Source organism: Astatotilapia calliptera, chromosome 16, assembly GCF_900246225.1.
Source record: "Astatotilapia calliptera chromosome 16, fAstCal1.2, whole genome shotgun sequence".
Classification (NCBI taxonomy): domain Eukaryota; kingdom Metazoa; phylum Chordata; class Actinopteri; order Cichliformes; family Cichlidae; genus Astatotilapia; species Astatotilapia calliptera.
Window position 1 is genome coordinate 13,400,698 of NC_039317.1, and position 14,360 is coordinate 13,415,057.

General features: G+C 49.6%; 1 protein-coding gene across 5 annotated transcripts in view; it reads left to right on the forward strand.

Annotated features, from left to right (window-relative positions):
- The first annotated feature begins 6,458 nt into the window (after nt 1–6,458).
- bcor (BCL6 corepressor) overlaps nt 6,459–14,360 on the forward strand; it is a 31,837-nt gene continuing 23,935 nt past the window's right edge. For 2 of the 5 annotated variants that reach the window (XM_026144031.1, XM_026144032.1), the window contains exon 1: nt 11,008–11,453. In XM_026144031.1, the coding sequence (XP_025999816.1) occupies nt 11,335–11,453 (119 nt within the window). In that variant the 5' untranslated portion in view covers nt 11,008–11,334. Of the gene's footprint in view, nt 7,332–8,825; nt 8,866–8,893; nt 9,153–11,007; nt 11,454–14,360 lie in introns of those variants that run through there. The other 3 variants (XM_026144033.1, XM_026144036.1, XM_026144034.1) reach the window with 3 other exon arrangements.

A 14,360-nucleotide genomic window follows, 5' to 3' on the forward strand; every position in this document is an offset into this window, starting at 1 on the left:
CGATCCGGCCCCGAAAGAGTTAAATTAATCTCTTTCTCTACCCCCGCTCTCTCTCAACACACACACAGGCTGCCACCGCCCCAGATAACAGAGGGGCGCCTCTCCCCAGCCAGCCAGCCTCCGCTAATCGCAGTGGCAGGAGGGGGGAGTGGAGTGCCGGCGGCCTCTCACAGCGCTGGGCTTTTTATTGACGCTGTCTGCCTGTGTGTCTGTGTGTGTGTGTGTGCATGCTTGTGGGTGCGTGTCAGAGCGAGAGAGAGCTATAAAGAGGTGTGTGCTTGTTTCCGTGCGCGCGCGCGTGTGTGTGTGCGCTCCCAGCCAGCAGCGGAAAGCAGGCAGAGGCGGGGAACTGGGAGGGTGGGTGGCGAGGTTATGAGCGGAACTCGACAGAGGCCGACAGACGAGAGAGAAGGAGGGGAGGATGAGGAGGAGGGAAGGCAGGGAGGGAGGGGGGGGGGGGGGGGGGGGGGAGAGAGAGATCTTTCTTGTACTGCGCTGCTGAGAGCCGCCACCGCTTCTCCTTCCTCTCAGATAAGGTTCGTTTGAAGGTTTTCATATTCTCCAAAAAAAAAAAAAAGAGCGAGAGAGGGAGACGGGTCTGTTCAGTGTTCTATGCGCGCGCATTTGGAAGCGGGGATTGCCGTTTCTAATCCCCACCACCCCATCCAAGGTCGAAATAAGAAATGCGTGACAGGGATCGCATTTTTTTTATGTCATGAGCCCACTGATTGATCGCATCGATGAATTTAGCAGCCCTATTGATTAGGGCTTAATCTATAGGTTAATGTCTCTCAGCGCTCCAATTATTCTCTCTCTCTCCCTCTCTCGCTCGCTCTGCTTCTCTCGCGAGCAGCAGCATTTTGGCTCGGAGCCACGCTCGCCCTGCCGCGCCAGGCTGTAATTATCCCCGGTGAGGCCGCGCTAACACAGCGTGGCGCGCCTGTGGGGAACCGGTTAGCCCTACAACACCGGGGTGGGGGGGCAGCGGTGCGCGCATGTGCGTGCCAGAGCGTGTGCGCGCGCTCGTGATCGTGCGCTGGTGTGGCACAGAGGGAGAGAGAGAGCGGCTTCTGTGTTGATATTTCGGTAGCCTGTATCAGAGCGCATTTCGAGTCCTCGCACGAACCGCGGAGCTTTGAATTGCAGATTAGACAAAAGTGATTTAAAGCAACTGATGGCGGGGCCTTACACTTAGGAAGGAGAGGAAAAGAAAAAAAAGTCACGATTAGTTATTAGATATGCAAATGAGCCCCCCCCCCCCAGGTGTCCACGCTTTAGCGCAGTCACCGTTTTTAAGGTGAACTCGAACAAAGCAAAACATCAGTGAGTGTGGACTGTCGTGAACGGCGTGCTGCAAGCGAGCATAGATCTATTGATTGCACACGTGCACATGTCCGGGCTTGTGCGTGCTAGCGAGTGTTCAGGCAAGTTTCTGTGTTTGAGTTGCAGTAAGCGATCCATAACGATCTGCAGGTGGATTGTGCTGATTAGTACCGGCTGCTGTGGACTGAGCTGCGTGCAAAGAGCTTCCTGCAATCTGAGCCCGCCTGCCTAACTGGAGTGTGTGCATTTGTGCGTGCGTGTGTGTTGGCAGTGAGCCCCCTTTAAAAAATGTGTGTCGGCGCTGTGTGGCTTTATGTCTCCGTTTTTAGGCAACTGACAAAACGTGCGCCGAAGGTGCACATGTGAACTCACCATGCGAACTGCGTGTTTTGCCAGGCCGCTGCTGCTTCAGTGTCTGATTGCAACAGCAGATGGCTGGATCGCTGTGACCCCCCAGAGTGCAGCACTTTCCACACCAGGATGCATCTGTGTCTGCGCGCGTGATGCACACGTTACATGCGTGCTTCTCTGACATGACATAAAATGGCAGTGAGAGGAAGGCATCACGATTTAAAGCGGGATGTTTTTGTCACTCTCATCCACTGAGAGGGTTTTCAAAGGCACATGCTGTTCTCGGGGCTGGCTTTTCAAACCGCAAAGTTCACACACAGCCATAAAAGTGAGGCCATTATGAAAAAAGAAAAAAAGGGCTGGACTCGCTCTCCCCAGACCTGTTTATGTGTCTCCCTCAGACTCTCTGTCAGCGAAGGTGTTTTTCTGGAGCTGCAGCTGTGTGTTTTTGTGTCCAGCGCCAGAAATCTGGTTTGGCCTGCGGTTTCTCCCAGCAATATTCATCCTAATCCAGTTTCCCAGTGAGTGATGGAGAGAGCCACTTGCCATCAGGGCCCCTTGAGTCAGAGCTGGAGGGGAGAGAAGAGAGAGGAGGGTGTGTGCAGTGATGTCTGTCTTTCCAAAATACCCTCTGACTTCCTTTTTCCTGACTCTAGACTCTGTCACGTGAGCACTGTAGGTTTTCCATATTTGTAAACGATAGAGAATTCTTGGTGACTTTGTATTAAATGGAGCCTCATAATAAAGCATACTGTCGGGACGGTTGGACAGTTCTGAAAAGTAGCCCGTCGAATCCCTTTATAAGCCAGTATTTACACTAACAGCACAAACAGCCCGTGCTTTGCTAGGAGATCTCAGGGTTGCCAGGTTGGATCCTACCTGCAAAAATCTGGGCAGCAGAAGTAAATGGGACATATGGTGCAATGTGGCTGAACGTGTAGAGCATGACACTCACTTTGCCAAGGCTAAAGATGGTGTTATATGTAGTGGGGGGAAATAAATGTTGGCATATTTCTTTAGCCTGGAAAGAAACATTTTAGCAGAACCAAAATCTGGCTACAGAGCTACGAGGGCAGTTTGTCACATGCCAGCTGCCGCTTGTAACTACATAAATAATACATCTTAACCAGGATAGTCCAGAATGCGTAGTTTAGAGTCTCGGCTTGCTGTGTTTGATGGAATAAAAAGATATTGTGCGTCCTGGGCCTTTTCTTCAAAGTGTTATTGCAATTTCGTTACCTCCCTTAGATCCACAGGAAAAGTGGAGGAGAAAGCAAAACACCAGCAGTGACTGAATGTTAAAGTTTATCTTACAAGTCTCATTCAGCCAAGTTCATTATCTTCTTTTTTTCTTAAGAAAGACTCAAATATTGCCTAATTCTTCTATTCTTGTTTAATGTAATCCATTCATTGTCATGCTCCTAAAACCAACATGAAAAGTCTATTGGATGGTGTGTGTTATGTGTTACACACAGTCCCATCTGTCAGCAGCTCCTGTTCAGCCTCTCCTAAAGTGAGGTATTTGAACGACAAGCTACATCCTCGCCAGCTGGTGAAATAGGAGTGGGCAACAGCTCCTGGGAAACCGTGACGTGAACCTGCTCTGTGGCAGTGAAGCTTTCTGTCATCGTTAACCTTCAAGGTCAAAGGTGCCAAGCATGCGGCCTGTGGGCTCAGAAGTGGTCCGCTAAAAGGTCCAAATCTGTCCAAAGTGTGAAGATTTCTAATGAAAGGCAGAGGAGGATGTCAGGACTTCTCATTGCATTTTTCTTTTTCCTGCACCAGGAAGTGTTGTGTTGCAATCCAAACAAGAGGTCTGAATCATTTTCATTTTTCAAACTTTCCTGCTTACAAAGATAATAACCATGGCCTACCATAGCAGTGGTTACACCATAGGGCCGTGCCCACGTGTTTCACTGGGTCACAATGGTAGTGTTTCATTGTAATGAGAGCAAAGAGCCCATCATACTTCTGTTTCTTAACTGTTTCTTCTGTTCCTTCTTTGTGGAACCAGCTCCCAGTTTGGGTTTAGGAGATAGACACACTCTCTGCTTGTAAGATTAGGCTTAAAACTTTCCTTTTTGATAAAGCTTATAGTTAAGGTTGGATCTGGTGACCCTGAATCCTCCCTTAGTTACACTGCAGTAGGTCTAAGCTGCTGGGGGCTTCCCACGATGCACTGAAAATTTCTTCTTCACCCACCTCTTTTCACTCACTACGTGTTTATACTCCACTTTCTGTGTTTTCAGTGTGTTTTTGTACTGTCTCTCTCCCATCACACCAAACCAGTTGCAGTGGATGGCTGCCCCTCACTGAGCCTGGTTCTGCTACAGGTTTCTTCCTGTTAAAAGGGTTTGTTTTTTTCTTATCACTGTCACCAAGCTCTTGCTCATATGGGGATCATCTGATTGTTAGGATTTTCTCTGTATTATTGTATTATCTATACCTTACAGTGTGAAGTGCCTTTAGACACCTGCGCTTGTGATTTGGCCTTATGCAAACAAAATAAAACTGAAGTGGATAGAGCCCACTCTAGATGAAATTTTAGTTCATGTTCTAAATGTGGCCCGTGAACTTAAATGACAACTTAAATGTCAGAGTATGGCTTAATTTTGCAGTCACATCAGTAGTGATTTGATTGGAGTCTTGTTGCAGCAGCTTTAGAGTTATGTCAACAACAGTGCATGACTCAGTCCCGTGCTACTTTATCTGATAAAAGCTGACTCAGATTTAGATTTCTTTGTCAGACTTTTTCTGCTTCTTTATGAATGTTTTCCTGTCTCTCTTCTCTCACCATCAACTGCTCAAGGCAGACAGCTTTCCCCTCCCCGAGCCTGCTTCTGACAGAGATTTTTTCCTGTTAAAAGGGAGTTTTTCCTTCTCGCTATTGCCAAATGCTTGCTCACAGGGTATCATCTGATTGTTTGGCGCTTTCTCTTTTCTTTTGAAGGTCTTTATCTTACAATATAAACTACCTTGAGACAACTGTTCTTGTGATTTGGTCCTGTACAAATCAATCTACATTGAATTGATTATACTTTTTCAGGTTCTGCAGAGCAACACCTGGTGCGTCAGTGGACAAGCATCATTTAAGTGAAGCAAGGCGTTTCCTTTTTTCACGCTATGCTGAAATTATTCTGAATGCAGCCTTGTTGTACAGCAGCACCAGCATAGACAGTTCACTAACTCAAGCTTTTTCATTTGTCTGAAGACACACAGGCGAAAAAGAAGTGTTAAAAAAAAGTGTGTCTGGTTGTACATATGTGGTCATAAAATGAAGGAAGGAACTGCAGAGAGGTTTAACCAGCTGAGACTGAGCAGAGTAACCCGCCTGCCCCACTTCTTGCCAGATGTTGGCTGAGATGCATGATTTTATAGGTTGTTGACCAAAAAAAAGAGAAATAAAAAGCAATTAAACCATTTTTCCTATTGATTAAACATTTCAACGCGAATGACAATGATTTTAACACCTCGCAAACGGCGCTTTCACATCGAGTTGGTTAAGCGTGAACACGGGGCTCAGCTGTCTTGTGGTTTAGCAGCTGTGGTTGCAGTGGGATAGGTCTCATTTTTGAGAGGTACAGGTGGAGCTGATCAGAGCAAACGTGCCCGGCAGTTCACCCTGAAGTTATTTAGGTTTGGGAGAAAAAAAATAAAAAATAAAAGGATCTTTAAATTGCCTGCAATAGAAACTTGCACCATGGCTTTTTCACCTCGAGTTGTGTCCAGCCTGAAAAAGCACTGCTCTTGTCGCGCACCCAGCTACCTTTTCTTTTCATTTCACAGAAGAAGCTCTTCTCTCAATTCCACGTGCTCTGACGCCAAACTTTTGGCCTTTGCGATGAATTGAGCTTCTAAACGCGTCCATATGTGAGTGCTCTGTGAGCTTTGTTTATTTGTGTGTGACTGTCTGGTTTAACTCCTACTTTCAACAGCTGTGGCAAATGCAGCCAGACCTTCCATTGCCAAGTCTCCCTCTTTTCCTACTCCTACTCTGCTTCTGTCTGTCTGTTTTTCTGTCTGTGTGTCTGTCAGTTGGCTTTCCTCTCTTTCTGCCTGGAGCTCTCTCTCTCTCTCTCTCTCCCCTACACACACACACACACCCATGCAGGCACACGATCCACACACCTCAGGCTTGATATTCATAGCCTCCTCCTCCTTTACTTGACATGGGAGCCTTAACAGATGTGCCCCAGCCTTGAGCAGCTTCCCCCTCTCTCCCCCTCTTCTCTCTGTGTCTCTACTGCCTTGTGCTTCGCTGATTTTACCTTATCTCATCTCAGGGAGAAAACGGACCAAACTGGCATTTAATTTGAAAATAAAACAGTGGAGTCAAAATTAGAACATTCACGAAGAAGTGGATGAAATAAGGAAGCTAAGAAGATGCTGCTGTTAAAAACATAACCCCCCATGTATGTGTGGTTAGGTTAGAGTATCGGGCCATCTTAATTACCTTCACTCAATCAAGAGGCAGAAACAGATTTACATGCATATATGTAACTTTTCGTTATGTCTCTTTATATATTTAAACATAAATGTCCCTGTATCTGTTACCAAACTGCACATTGAGATCTAGAAACCCAAGTTCTTCATTGAACTTTTCCTTTAGTCAAATACCTATTTTCATTTTTCATCACTGAATTATTCTCGGTTAAAACCTCAGCTATTCCTGTTTTGGAGTTTCGGCGACTCTCGTGTGTGTGTGTGTGTGTCGGTGTTTCTGTGTGTGTCTCTCTTTGCGCGTGCGCGCGCAGTGAGTGCCGTGAGCTGGAGGCTTATGGTAATTGCGGTCTCCCGACTGGCCTTCTGGGTAGAGCTGCGCGAGTGGGAGTGGAACGAGCCGCACGGTCTCGGCAGCGCTCATCCATTCTGTGCGGCACTCCCCGTACAGCTCCGTGCGTCCTCGGTGCGAACCGAGGGCTCCGACCGGGCTGTTGTCTACGATCCTCGAAGGAAACGCGCGGGACGGAAAGCTACGCGGAATAACCTTCAGCAAACCCTCTGCGACACAGATTCCGCCGTCGGAGAGGACATGGAGTGACGGAGAGCTGGAGAAAGGGGCTTTTTCCGAGGACGGCGTGCTCCGCTGAAACCCAACATGGCGCTGCTGCGCGGTACGGCCGAGCTGAATTAATTTCTCCGCGATTCCGCCGACCTCGTCACCTGTATCCTTCAGGGGTCCGGGCCATACGGCGCAGTGCTCTACGACTTAAAGGACCTTAACGGATTTTCTTTAGTGGATTTCTCTTTATCCTGCCGTTTGTTTTTGCTCGGCGCAGGATCTTTTTTTGTTTTTGCTTTATGGAAACCCAAGTGACATTTTCAGCAGCAAAAACTCCTCTTGAAACATAGTGGAATGGATGAGAGCTGCTTGTAGACAAAAGAATAAAGACCCAAAGCTTTATATGTAAGACTTGTTTTGTTTTATGACAAGTGAGTAACCTGTTAGGCACTTTTAGTTGTTTTTTTTTCTCCCTCTGGCCGGGATCGTCTGTCTCCAGCGGACAGGACCGTGACCGGGCAAGTCTACGTACGCACGGATCGCTGCCCTTCCAGTTAACTTGGGGGAAAAAAACAGGGGGGGAAAGAAGAAAAGAAAAAATAAGGCGTGAGTCGGGGCGCGCTGAGCACGGTTGGAACTTGCACCAATTAACCAGGTGAGGCAATCAATGGCAAATCAGAACCTATTTTCCTTAACGTGTGTCTTTGATGTGAAATCCCTCGCGTGACGATCGAAACGTGTAGCGCTGTTTTTTAATGGCAGTATAACGTCCAAAGTGTTTTAAATTATCCTGTGTTTTCATGTGGTGTGTTTTTGATTAAAAACAGTCCCCTCGTGGGGCTGAATCTAAGCGCGATCGTCCAGTGTTGTGCGCAGACTGGGGAGAGGATCGGCCACTTCTAAGAATAGCGCATAGGGTGGTCTTTGTGCGTTTCGGCGGGGCAGTGGCATGTGGTTGATAAATAACACACACACGCGCGCGCGCACACACACAATTATCCGAGCATGAGTTTGTCCTTTTAACAACTGCCCTGTCAAGCTGATAGAGGTGAGAAGGACATCCCAGAGATTAGCGAACTTGAAAGTGGCGCCGTCCTCGAAGGTGACTATTCAGGCTTTTCGCACCCTGTTGTGTGACGAAGAGCGCGAGTGTGCCTGTGGGGCTGAGGGTAGGTAGTGTGTGTGTACGCGTGTACGTGCGCGCACACGGGAGCTTCTGCGCTAAACAAGGTTACGGAATCCAGCCTCGCCCTGCCAAAGGCGAGCGAGCGCTGCTGCTCCGTTTATGCACAGTTCAGTTCAGTTGGAGGGCATCCCCGCGGTGTGTGTGTGTGTGTGGGCTGTTGGTGTGCCGCGGAGTGTGTGTGTCGCGGGGGAGGTTTGGTTTGGACGGAGTGGACTGATAATCTCTTGTCTCATCAAAGGTATAGCGCTGGGGGAAGAAACGGGACGCGGGGGCTGCACCGCTCACCTTCGTGTCTACTTGATGGAAACCTCTTTGTCTCTCGCTCTCTCCCCACTCACACGCCGAGTCTTGCAGGTGTTTTCGGATATGACTTTGCGTTACACTCATACAGGCACACTTGCTGTATGACTAGGCTTTGCAATGCAGGGGATTATTCTTTGCGCACGGAGACTCGTCGTAGCGCCAGTTTGGATCTCTCCCCCCCTTCCTACCATCTCCACCTCTCCTCCTCCTCCCGGAGCTCCGATACGCGCTGCTCTCTTGCACAGAATGTGTCGCCGGGACGCTTTCACTTAGAAAAAAAAAAACCCAAACACTTAATAATAATAATAATAATAATAATAAACTTCCCGTAATTATCGGTTTCTTTCTCTCCCCCCCCCTACACACACACACACACACACACACACACACTCCACTTCACTGACTTACACTGCGCTAACTTTAAAAATCGTTTTCGCCACCCTCCTCACGCTGTTGTGCGCGACGTCAATCGGCGCGATCCGCTTCTTCCACTATTGCAGTTTAATTGAAAATAAGCGCCGCGAGGCGCGTTGGATGCGTTCCAAACTGAGTCGTCTTTTACCTCGCGATTCTTTGAAGCACCTCTGTGAGCAACGCAGACTGCGTTTCACGCGCGTTTATGCGAAGTGGGGCTTTTTGTTTTTTTCATTTATTAGAAGGTTGATGTTATCGGACCACATTTTCCACCGCAGACAAGACGGTGAGAGAGATTCGTATCTGGGGAGTTTTCCTTCCGTGCTGCCCTGCCTGCTGCCTGTCCTGGAGCCACGCATGCACTAATTAGGGGACGCTCTCTTAGGACGATCGATGTGCCTCATATTGGCTGGCTCCAGCTCATTGACGAGCTGAGTGAGGGAAGCAGCTACTGAAAAGACCACTTCAGCCCCCAGCAGCCAAACCGCGCAGGATAAACGGTCGAAGAAACGCTTGCAATAACGCGAACGGCTGCCGGCAGGCTGCAGGAGCAGGATGGGACACTGTAAAGGGGTGGGTGTGTGGGTGGAGGGGTCAGTTTCAGGTGGCTTTGAGTCAGAATAAAAGAGCTGTTTATATATAAATTAAACGTCGGTCTTACTTGGGATGGCAGAGAAAAGCTGGACAACTGGAAGGCATTTATTTGAAGTTAAATGTGACTTTGCGTGACAGTGGGGCTAATTACTTACTGAAAGGGTATTTTTAAGTTTAACTTCTATTATACTTGAAATAACTGTTCAACAACTTTTGCTTGTGTGTTCAGTGACGATCTCAGGTTTAGTCCGACTTGGGGGTTTTTTTTTCTCGGTGTCCAAATAAAAGTTACGCACGGATTTCATTGGGGCCCGTGGAATAAACACTATCTGCACAAACTTGGACGGCTGCTTAGTTTGGTTCGTCTGCAATAGAGTCTGGTTCCCAAGCGCTGCGCGCCGTGGAAGCCTAAAACAAATACTTCGCATTTGTGTGGGCCGAGTTTATTTTTAGCGAAAGCTCGTCGGACTGTTTTGCGCATCATTTTTCCACTGTGCGCCGCGAAGTCAGTGTGGGACTGATCTGTTTTCCAGGTGTCGGAACACAGAAAGGGAGGGCTGCTTTCGCTAGATTGACATACTTGAGTTTTCTCTGTTTCACACGAGAAGACTTCACACTTCTTCCACAAACAGTGTTGTATTGCCAAGGCCCATTAGCTGACAGAGTGCGGTTCAGTGCCACACCCCCCCCCCCCCACCCCCCTTTAGCAAAACAGGATTGCATCTGGTGCTAATTTTATTAATTAGACATAATTTAGAATCAGAAACGTGCAAAGAAAAGAGGGGGTTTATTAATTACTTTCACCTTTGCCAGCGTCACCTCGCTTGCATACGTGCAGCCAATTCATGTGCAGGTTTTTAATCAGCAGAGGTGGGGAAGTGATGTGTGAAGCATTAAAGACATTTGAGCAGGCAGACGTGGAGAAATCCGCAGTTGTAAAAAGCACAGAGGTCCGTGGGCGCACAGTTCACCTGGAGGCAACAGCAGCCTCGGGGACTGCCGGACTTATTGTCCCGCTGAATGATGTGTGACAGCGTGTCAGCGTATTGCCCCGCGGGGGGGCTGGAGATCTGCTTGCCTTTAAGAGAATAGAAACAACCCTCATCACCTCCATTTTAAACCAATTAACCCCCCCGGTGTTTGTCCGCTTCTAATCCGGAATCAATAGGGAACACGCGGGGAATATTGTGAGCAGAGAGAGCGTGTCATTACAATCACGGGACCCGCTCCTGCTTATCAAACCTTCTGTGCTCTAAATAGTCCGGGGGGGAATTCGTCAAAAGAAATGCCCTGTGTCCCGGTAAACATCCAGACAGAAATATGAAGGCGCTCTTATTCTTGTCGCGCTCCTTTGTGTGTGTCTCTGTGTGTGTGTCTCTCACGCGCATGGATATAAAACAACAGGCTCGTCGCTGCCGGCGCTGCACTCGCTGCTGAGGCGAGATGCGTGTGAACAAAAGCGGGAGGCACGGCAGAGAGCCGAGGAGAGATCGGTTTTCCAGGCGCTGCGCAGCTCCCGGAGGAGACGTCACGGTTTGATTGAAGCTATGCTCCATGCTGGCCTCCCGGGACCTCGCGATGAAACGGGAGAACCCACCCTCCCCTCCGCCTTTTCTCCCCCTTTCCCTCCTCTCCCCTCTCCACCCACCTCTCGCTCTCTCTCTCTCTGAGAGAGAGCTTTTTGTTTCGACGAGGTCTGGAGCTCACGGGTCACTTACCCTCCCCCCCCCTCTCTCCACTGCTTTACCCACAGAGAGAGGGGGGGGGGGGGGGCACATAGCATTATTCTTTCCTCTAGCAGCTGCTTTCTGGCGCCGATGACCCAGGGATGTTGGTTTAATAGCGATTTTTTTTTTAGACATTTGCTTATTTTACAGCAGCGATCGTTGATAAATGTCATCAGTGGTGGCTTAATGTAACGTGAACGAGTGGGGGGCTGTAATTAAAGTCTAAATCTCACTCTGAATGGATTTAGTTTGCTGACCTCGCTCTGGCCCGCGGTGTGATTGATTTAGCGGCAGAGTGATGATGACACACCTCACCTCCTTCCTCCCTAGTCTCTGCAGGCTCGGTCTTGAAGCTTTTTTTCCCTTCTCTTTTTTAGACCGCGTTGCGCCTCGGGCATCTCTGACGAAATCCCACAGACTCTTGGCAACGCAGCATGTTAATAGCGACAGGAGTTTATTACGCCGACAGTCTTCAAAGCCAGGAATGCGTCATGCGCTGTCTGCACGTAACATCGCACGAGCCTGTGTCGGCCGCGGAGCTTCTGACCTCGAGGTGGGGAAGGTGGTCACGTGGGTCGTACCGTGAGGGTAAACACTTAATTGTTTCAGCAGAGATTGTCTGGCCTAATTTACAGGGCGCAGTTAATTAAGCAGCGCGTATGAAAAGAGGCAAAACATCCTCTTGTCTCCGTCTGCGCGAAACACTTTGGAACTTCAGCCTTTGGAAAGTAGCGAACAAATAGAGGGCACATGAAAGAGGATCATTCCTTCATCATCATGTGCTTTTATCAGAAACACATGAAAGCAATGCCAGCGTTTCCAAAAACCTCCGGTAAACGCGGGCCGGCTCGTGCATGCGCATCTCTGTTACAATCGGGTTCTTTGGTGGCATAAAGAGCCATTTAGTCCTCATTTGGCCTGGGATGAATAGAGCCAGTTCAGCAGCCGCCGCCCGAGCCCTGGTGACAGCACTGGAGGGAGAGCGAGGGGGGAGGGGGGCTCACAATGTCGCCGTTGTTGACGGCCGTGTTGCTGCGGGGGGGAACTGAACCGTGCACCGACTTGCGTGCGGCTGTGCAGCGGCCCGGGAGGACGCGGGGGGCCCTTGTTTACAACTGCGCCGCTAATAATGTGACAGCTGAAGAGGCGCCGCCATCTCTCCTTCCAGCTCCGCGCTCCGGCAGCAGCGCGCCTCTCCTCCGAGTCCCCGCACAACATTTATCTCCTCCATCTCCTGCTCACTCCCCCCCTCCCCTCCCTCCACTTTGCGCTCACAGCTCTGTTAAATCTGAAACTACAGCGTGTCAGCTTTCCATAGATTGCGCAGCCTGCGCTGAGATGATCAATTGGTCCATTTGGCACACGTCGGCTCGATAATCAATAACCATTAAAATTGGGCCGGCGTTCTCTTCCGAGGTTTTTTTTTTTCCCCTTTCCCGGCTCATTACGGTGCTGGGTGTTAATGCCGGGGATCGGGTGACCTGAGGCTGTGGAGTTTGTAGCCAGACTGTAGTTGCTGTTCACGTGTTTTGCCGCAGATGTTCTCCGCCGTGTGCGCAAAAAAATTCCTTTCGTTTCGAGTGCGTGTAAACACACCGCCGTCACGGTGATCCCGTGTGTGTGGTGGTGGGGGTGCGTGTGCGCGCGCGCCCGCATTTAATCCATGTTTATCCCCACCCCACCCCCGTCGCTGCGGAGATTATCCTGCGTCACAGTGCATTTTTTTTCTTTTTTTTTTCAGAGCTGATCGCAGCTCTGCCGCTTCAGAGAGTCTGGCAAAGCTCCAGGGACAAAGAACGAGAGGGCGCCTATGTAGCCTACATTCTCCCCCGGCGCACAGCAGAGACCTGCCACCCGGTTTCCTCGTTCAGTCTGAGAGAAATTCAACAACAGGGTCGCGCGGCGGGCTGATCGTAAAAACGGAACAGCCGTGCTTAATATATGCCCCGAGCTCTTTCACTGAAACGTTTCTAGGCGGTCATTTATCAACTTTTAAAAGGAGATGAGGCCTGTACACGCGCGCGCGTTATTGGTATGCACACAACCACTGCGCTGCGCGGGGAGAGGCCTCAGCCCTGGAGGAAATGATGAGTGGTGCCGGTGTTTGTTCTGGTGCGCCTGCCGCGGGTCACTGAGAGTTCAAGTCGCTGTCATCGGAGACGGGAAACAAAGGAGGGAGAAGCGGGACTGTCTTCTGGCTCTCCTCTCCTCCCTCTCTCCTATTTTTTTTTTTTCATCAGTCTGTCTCTTCGGCTTTGTTTACAGCTGCTCCGTTGAAACGCAGCGCTGAAACCAGGTTCCGCTAAAAAACACCCGGTGGTTTTCAGTTTAATGGTGCGCGTCGGGGCTGCGCTCCAGCGGTCTGGTTTATAAACGCAGCAGCACCGACCGCTGCCCTCCCCCCTTCCCCCCTCCGCCTGCTGCAGGCCAGCGTGATGGATTGGACGGCCGTCGGGAGTTGTTTGTTGCGCAAACTATTCTTAGCCAGTGGGGTTGGGCGTCAACACGCTGCCTTTTCCCTTCTCTCCCACCTCCTGCTTTTCTTTTCATTCTTTTCTTTCCATCTATCCACTTACAGTGAGAAAGTATGTCAGGACTTACTCCCGGAAAATCCTCAAACACCTATTTTACAGGGTTCTAATGACACCTTATCTGCTCGCGTCTTGATAGCCTGTGGGCCCTGATTTAATCTTTTCCTGCCTGCACACGCGATGTGGATGTGAGCTGAGCAGCAGGTTTTAAAGCGTCTAAAACAAACACCAGCCCATTTATCATATTAACATAAACATATGACTATATATCCCACTAATGTAGGAGGCAGAAAGAAAGCTTTAGCGTTTTCGTGCAATTCTGAAGTTATGCGGGAGATAGTCCGCAGACACGCATTCTCCCCCTCAGCGTTTATCAGGTGCCTCATCCTGACTTTTGCCCCGATACAACCTCTTATCTCGGCCCTGTTGCTGCTCATTTCATCTAAAAATAGTCTAGGTAGAGATAGTACTGTCATAAAACGCTCGATCTCCAAGTTGCTGTTTTTTCCTTCCAGAGAAGCTCAGCAGATTTATGTGTTTATGATAGTTTTCTTTCATTTGGACAGAAACGCCGGTAAAGGTTTGAATGAGGGTGTTTTGTGTCCGCTGCTGTTGTAGCTGTTGAGCTCTGGTTGAGCGCAGACTTTTCAGTGCAAGCGCAACACGATCCGCTTTTTGACAGCGGCACGCAGAGAAACGCGCTGAGGAAGGAGCGGTGTGATTTCTGAACAGCGTCCCCGTGCACTGACGAAACTCCTGCAGCTGAACACGTGGTCGTGCACACGTGCGTATACACCGTCTCGCTTGTGCCCACGAACTCTCACACAAGCTACCCGTTTCGCTTCCGACGCGGATGATGTTGACGGTGGACTGGCGGCGGAGCTGTGGCTTAGGGTGGTGGTGGGGGAGGATGGGACAGGGAGAAGCCG